Source organism: Oratosquilla oratoria, chromosome 2, assembly GCF_046742065.1.
Source record: "Oratosquilla oratoria isolate Oo_2021 chromosome 2, ASM4674206v1, whole genome shotgun sequence".
Taxonomy (NCBI): domain Eukaryota; kingdom Metazoa; phylum Arthropoda; class Malacostraca; order Stomatopoda; family Squillidae; genus Oratosquilla; species Oratosquilla oratoria.
Genome location: NC_134778.1, coordinates 92,913,923 through 92,921,422, shown reverse-complemented (window position 1 = coordinate 92,921,422; position 7,500 = coordinate 92,913,923). Strand labels below are relative to the sequence as shown.

General features: G+C 40.6%; 1 protein-coding gene across 1 annotated transcript in view; it reads right to left on the bottom strand.

Annotated features, from left to right (window-relative positions):
* Positions 1 to 4,147: 4,147 nt before the first annotated feature.
* Positions 4,148 to 7,500, bottom strand: part of LOC143036695 (uncharacterized) — a 6,913-nt gene continuing 3,560 nt past the window's right edge. Inside the window, exons 4-5 of the mRNA XM_076204296.1 lie at positions 6,394 to 6,451; positions 4,148 to 4,432 (exon numbers count right to left, since the gene is read on the bottom strand). Coding sequence (XP_076060411.1) covers positions 4,163 to 4,432; positions 6,394 to 6,451 — 328 coding nt within the window. The 3' untranslated portion in view covers positions 4,148 to 4,162. The remainder of the gene's footprint in view (positions 4,433 to 6,393; positions 6,452 to 7,500) is intronic.

The window sequence follows — 7,500 nt, the reverse complement described above, 5'->3', positions numbered from 1 at the left end:
CTATGGTTAGAAAAGCGTATCACCTATATTTTGGATGCATGATTGGTAACTAGGATAAGAAAAAGGCTTTTCACACATGCTGCAACACTTGTGCTACTAGCCTTTACCAATGATTGAACTGAAAGAAGAAAGAAATGTCTTTTGCTGTGCCAATGACATGGCGGGAGTCAACAGACCATACTAACAATTGTTATTTCTGCATGGTACCTCCCGTACAAAAAGGCTTGTCAAAAAAGAAGAATGAGTCCATTGAAAATCCAAATATTCCATCAGCTATTCGCTCAGTTCCACATGGAGAAGATCTACTTGTTCCTGGTGCACCAACCTCGGCATCCATCTAGTCAAATGAGTAAAATGGTGTGCAGGAGGCAGAGAAGGATGACAGTACTGGATTACAGAGTGACCCAAATTTTGATGAAGCACACTCCTCTACTCCACATCTTATAACACGAGTGGATCTCCCTGACCTTGTCAGTGATCTGTAATTACCCAAAAATAAGTCAGAGCTGTGTCTTCAACTCTCGTCTTCAACAATGGAATCTCCTAGCAGCTGGTGTGAAAAATTCAAATTTTCGTGACCGTCAGCAGCAGTTCAACAATTTCTTCGTCATGTAAGATGATTTAGTGGCTTGCAGTAGTATTACTGGTCTAATGTAGCGTTTCTCAACCTTTTTACCCTTGCGTAACCTTTGAAATAAATTGCATGTCTCAAGGAACCCCTGCGCAAAAAAAAAAAATTGTATACCATATCTTTCTCATTTTATTTTCATCGTAATAATAGGTTAGATAGGATGATGTCTATTACATTATAACAATAACTAAGAATATGTCGTACGTGTTTAATTATATTACGTATATGAAATTAAATCAAAAATCAAAAGTGTTTTACCTTATTTCACTTGTTCTCGCGAAACCCTTAGGGACCTTTTGCGGAACCTTAGGGTTCCGGGGAACCCTGGTTAAGAAACGCTGGTCTAATGGAAGTACTTGCATTCAAATAGCAACCCAGATACTGGAGTCTGTTCATTGATTCATCAAAAACGAGGCTGAAAAATGTCTTGCTGTGGATTATGCACCACACATAAGAGAAATTTATGAGAATATAAAGCATATGTTGGAATGTATAAAATATGATAAACATCAAAGGCAGCTCTATGGTGACTTAAGGGTTATTGCTCTTGTGATGGGATAGCAGGGCAGGTACACCAAGTATTACTACTTTCTGTGTGAATGGGACAGCCGTACAAGAGGTTCCCATACATTAGTAGAGACTGACCACCTCGTCAATAATTGGAGTCTGAAATGAAAAATGTTCAACATCCACCTCTCACAGAGTTAAACAAAATTTGCTATTACCACTACACATAACACTGAGGCTCACGAAAAAAATTATATCAAACCTATGGACAAATCTGGTCAGGGGTTCAAGTATTTAACATTAAAATTTCCTTTCCTGAGCGACGCTAAAAGGAACTTTTTATTGATCCTCAGATTTAAAAGTTTCTTAAAGCTAGTGACTTTGAATCTGCCCTTCATAGGGAGGAAAAAACTGCTTCGGAAACATTCAATTTAGTAGCGAGAGGGTGTCTCGGAAACAGAAGGAAAGGAAACTATGAAGAATTGGTGGAAGACTTAGAAGAACATAAGATGTAACATATCACATAAAATCCACTTTTTTGACTCGCATTTAGAATTTTTTCAAGCGAACTGTGGGTCAGTGAGTGACAAACATGGTGAAAGGTTTAACCAAGATATTTTAATCATGGAAAGTGGTACCGGGGTAAATCGAACACAGCAATATTTGCAGAATATTGCAGGACATTGGCAATAGATGATTCTTCAGCCCAATATAAACGTCAAGCAAACAGGCAAATAGTAGATATGGATTAGAGTTTGAAATATATTGACACATACTCTTCGTTATAATAGAATAATATATCCCGCGTATCTTTAAACATATAGCCAATAAGCATTTTTGAAGATGATATATAGATTCAATGCATAAAAACACATTAGTTACCTGATCTCATTTAAAAAACATACCCTTTTAGAAAATCATGGACCAGTGTTATCATGGCATTCATTGTTCTCGTATTTTCTTTCTTTATCTGGAACCAAATATTCGGTCAATAGACCGAGGTAAAGATGTACACGAGTATATATATATGTATATATATATATATATATATATATATATATATATATATATATATGTATATATATATATATATATATATATATATATACATATATATATATACATATATATATGCGTAAATAACCACGCGCGTGCATTTGTGAACACACGCTCCTAGTGTTTTTATTGCACATATATATATATATATATGTGTGTGTGTGTGTGTGTGTGTGTGTGTGTGTGTGTGTGTGTGTGTGTGTGTGTGTGTGTGTGAGTGTGTGTGTGTGTGTGTGTGTGTGTGTGTGTGTGTGTGTGTGTGTGTGTGTGTGTGTGTATGTGTGTGTCTATGTGTGTGTGTGTTTGTGTGTGTGTGTGCGCGTACGTGTGTGTGTGTGTGTGTGTGTGTGTGTGTGTGTGTGTGTGTGTGTGTGTGTGTGTGTGTGTGTGTGTGTGTGTGTGTGTGTGTGTGTGTGTGTGTGTGTGTGCGCGCGCGTGCGTGTGTGTGTGTGTGTGTGTGTGTGTGTGTGTGTGTGTGTGTGTGTGTGTGTGTGTGTGTGTGTGTGTGCGCGTGCGTGTGTGTGTGTGTGTGTGTGTGTGTGTGTGTGTGTGTGTGTGTTGTGTGTGTGTGTGTGTAGGTATGTGTGTGTGTGTGTGTGTGTGTGTGTGTGTGTGTGTGTGTGTGTGTGTGTGTGTGTGTGTGTGTGTGTGTGTGTGTGTGTGTGTGTGTGTGTGTGTGTGTGTGTGTGTGTGTGTGTGTGTGTGTGTGTGTGTGTGTGTGTGTGTGTGTGTGTGTGTGTGTGTGTGTGTGTGTGTGTGTGTGTGTGTGTGTGTGTGTGTGTGTGTGTGTGTGTGTGTGTGTGTGTGTGTGTGTGTGTGTGTGTGTGTGTGTGTGTGTGTGTGTGTGTGTGTCTTTGTGATTCACCGTTGTCTTGTATCACGTGTTCAACTCGTGATCGACAGCTATTACCGTCCCGGATGAGAACTCAGAGCTTATATATGACCGATCTATGAGTAATGTTGTCACTTTACACGCCCACGAGAGTTGAAGTAACGACTCGCAGTTCAGCGATACTGAAATTATTCCAGCCCTGGCGGGATTCGATCTCGGACAGATGTAGCAAAGGTTGCGAACGTTACCACTGCGTCGTCGAGTGTTTATATGTATGTCAGTGTGAGAGTCAATGAGAATGAGAGTGAAATTGAGAGCGAGTGTCGACTGGAATAATCTCTCGCTTAATTGCCTCCAGTTTGAGTCCCCAGGAATTTATTTTTCTTACATAAAAACGTTTCATATTTGTTTCTTTTCTATGTGGTGATCACTGCCTCCTAGATATGCGGAAATGGCTTGAAATGATTTCATCTCAATTATTGCTCAAGCGCATGAAGACGTTTCCGCTGAGCAGTTACATCTAAGCACCGAAGTTTGCCTATACGATCAAAGGAATCATGACTCCTTTTTTATTACCATTATTCATCAGAAGAATGAACTCGCATCCGGTCTAGCTATACTTTGTTTAATTGACATAATAGTATGCTTATGAGTTTTTCATGCACTGCATCCACCCAACAGGTTTTAGGTTTGTATGAAGGCACATGGGTTAGTTTCCGACAAAATCCGTAAGGTTGAGTATTCCAATGAGCCTTTCAGGTCCTTTCTCCCCATGCCTTTCCGGTGTAGAGCGTCTTCATGTGCCGCAGTCAGGTGTGCACTTGGTGCATCTGAAGAGTATCGTGCCAAGTCATTCGAACTCGAAAGAGAAGGCTTCATGTGAGACCAGCATCGAAGTCCCGCCCAGAAGATGGGCCATCAAAACAACCAATGCTTTAGTCACTCTTTATAAAACCCTCACGTCAGGAAAAGCAATATGTACGCTCGAGCGGACAGACTCCAAATCAAGAGGATCAAGCAAAGAGGAGACAGAAGCTCGTGGCTGAAGGAGATGCTGAGGGAGAGGTCGTCCTTAGTCTGGTCCAGCTCCTGGTTGTGCCCATATCTTGTTACCAGCGGTACCTGCGGTTGTAGCTTTAGCCGTAGTGCCAAGGCTCAGCCTCTGGTTCAAGCTCGGGTTCAGCGGATCGTCTGCTCACGCTGTGGTCGCTGGCCTCATCCTCAGGTTCGGGGTCCGCTGAACGACCATAGCGGCCGCCTCTATACCTATACTGATGGTAACCGCCGTAGCCATAGGGACGACCGTAACCGCCGTAGTAGGGACGACGATAATGTGGGTCAGCCTCGGCCTCAGCCTCAGCAGTCGCGTAGGCCACGGCGACCACCAGCAGGAGAGCAACAGTCATCTATGAAAATGAAATAGTTCGGGATCAACCTATTGTTCCTGGTCGACTGCGGAGCCGGGGTGCGGGTAGGAATTTCCGCATACAAACCAAAGTCAATCGGTCCTAGAAACACTATACCAGGACATCTTGAAATCCAAAGCCTCTCGGCTCATCAAAACGAATTTCACTCACCAGATAGCGCATGTTGAATGTCCGGCGAAGTTAGATCACATCAGACTTCTCCGGCGAATGCTACCGCATTTATAATGTGGACCCGGCCAGACCGCGGTGGCGTGACATCCCCCCCACCTCGCGCCGGTGACCTCAAAATCAAGTCCGCGCAACAGCCTCTTCGTTTACGGCCTAGGAGCTGCGAAATACTGTGTGGACATGTATTGAAAAAGAATGAGATCATAGGTTGTTCTTCATACGATGTTTGAGCTCTTATTTGATATGAGAGACGGCTTCACCACACAATCTACGACTCTGGTGAAAATATACTTACACCAGCAGTGAAAGTGAATAAGAAAAAAATGATGGTTTCGGTCACTAGTGAATGTTTACTTACACAGTCCGCATAATGCATATCATGCTGTGTTCTATTTTTCTTATATATTTTCTGTCTTTCTCATTCTACCACTCTTTCTACTTTCATTTATCAATCTACCTATCTCTGTGTATCTATGTCTATTCATCTATATATGCTCGTATACTCATCTCCATTCGTCTCTCCCTCTCTCTTTCTCTCTCTCTCTCTCTCTCTCTCTCTCTCTCTCTCTCTCTATATATATATATATATATATATATATATATATATATATATATATATATGTATGTATGTATATATATATATATGTATGTATATATATATATATATATGTATGTATATATATGTATACACACACACTTACACACACACACATATAGATATAGATATATATATATGCATATATATGTATATATATACATATATATACATATGTATGTATATTTATATATATGCATATATATGTATATATATATATATATATATACATATGTATGTATATTTATACATATACATATATATATATATATATATATATATGTATGTATATATATATATATATATATTGTTGCGGGCTTGCAAACAAAGCCTTGACCTGGGGTCTTCCCGCGCGGCGACCACGGCTGTTGGCGTGGCTTGGGTACGCGCGGGATCGCATCCGCGCATGTGCGGTTGCGTGTGCTGTTACTGTCTATGTATTATTCTAGTTAGATAGGTACGCAGCTAGTTCCATTTATATTTATGATTGCTGAATACTCTTCAGGGGTATTATATTAATTCATGCGTGTCTTGTTATGTGTGCTAGTCTACAGAGTTGTCCTATGAATATATCTCACGTTGCCGTATGGCAACTCTGTTCACGCTGACCTCTGTTCAATGCGCGCGGTTCGGGGTCGGCGTCTTTTCTACTCTTACCCTTGACCCGAGCGGTCATGTTCCCATCATTTCCCTAAGTATTGTGTAATTAAGTAGTTAGGATTTAGTTAGGTTGTTTGTGATGTAATGTACTTGTATTATATATAAATTAGATAATTAGATATATATTTAACATACATCACACTTTTAATCAACCCCCCAGTGACAAGTAGAGTTCGTTGTTGTAGTCATATTTACCTAGACTGCAACAATATATATATATATATATATATATATATATATATATATATATATATATATATATATATATATATATATATATATATATATATATATATATATAATGATGCGAAAAGGTATTGGTTAAGGACGGCATCAACAGTAACGTCGCATTTTCAGTGTTAGCTGACAAATATTGATCTATCAGAATCCAGAAGTTAATTGTTCTTCATGGATCATCAGCCGAGATACACCAAAACCGGTCGACCAGCTCATAATCCTCAAAGACGTTGACCTCACTTATGAATCAGGTACAGAATAGAGCAATATTTTGCCGTACCAATAGAATACCCAGGCAATCCATAGCTAGAAAGACCATGGATGGCTGAACCATTATCCTGCATATAAAATGTGATACAAAGAGATTAAGAACGACTGATATAACATACATACACGACGAAAGGTCTACCATGAGCATGCCACAGCTGTCTGTATTCACCACACCATCAACGAGAAGACCTAAAGCAGCAGCCTACATAGAACCACCACAAGACAGAACTCCAAACACACCACAAGTGGCATTTCACGAGGTTTATTCAGAGGACTAAGTAAATTTCGAGATAACACTTGAGTCCAAAAGTGCAACAATTCATCTCCAAAAAATACATCAATTAAACGCTAAACTTACTCAGTTCTTGGCATCCTTTATAATTCTGCTTCTGTCCTACTACGCGGAGGAACTGCATTCGCCCGGAGGCAATCCTCGATCTGAAAAGACCACCACACTTGACATGTCTTGTTCTGGCTAGACAATCTTATTCCTCGACGAAAGAAGGGGACGAGAGGTGTGAGCAATGAAGGCAGAGAGGGGGTGAAGAGCAAGACACGTGTTATATTATTTAAGCGCTTGGATAGGCTAGGGCTAGGCTGTTGGGAACAATCCTACGTTAACGCAACGAGTGTGAAGGCTAAGCTGCCACGGGAACTCTTCAAAGGAGGATGTCCCACATAAAAACAAAAACACTCAAGGCAGTAACTGTAAGGGCGCGTTCACACTACAAGCGGAGCGGAGAGGAGCGCCATTAATTGTTACGTAGTTTTGAATGTACAGACGCTCAGGTATTCACACTACAAGCGGAGCGGAGTGGAACGGAGCGGAGCGGAACGGAGCTGAGCAGAACGGAGCGGCACGCTCAAGAAATGCTGGCATATTTTTTTTACGCTCGGCCGCTAACGGTTCTCCACCACTCTACCCAAGGCTAAGAAGGTTCTACCAATGCAAATTTTTATTCCTGAACCCAAAATTACAATCACTGACATGACTGTGATTGGTTTTGACACACTTTGACTATATATGTTAGTAGTATGTTGTGAAAAGCTAATTTGGTGACATTCCATGTTCCCTAGTTAATACGAGTAAATCGTTACATTTTTCGTCAGGTTGACA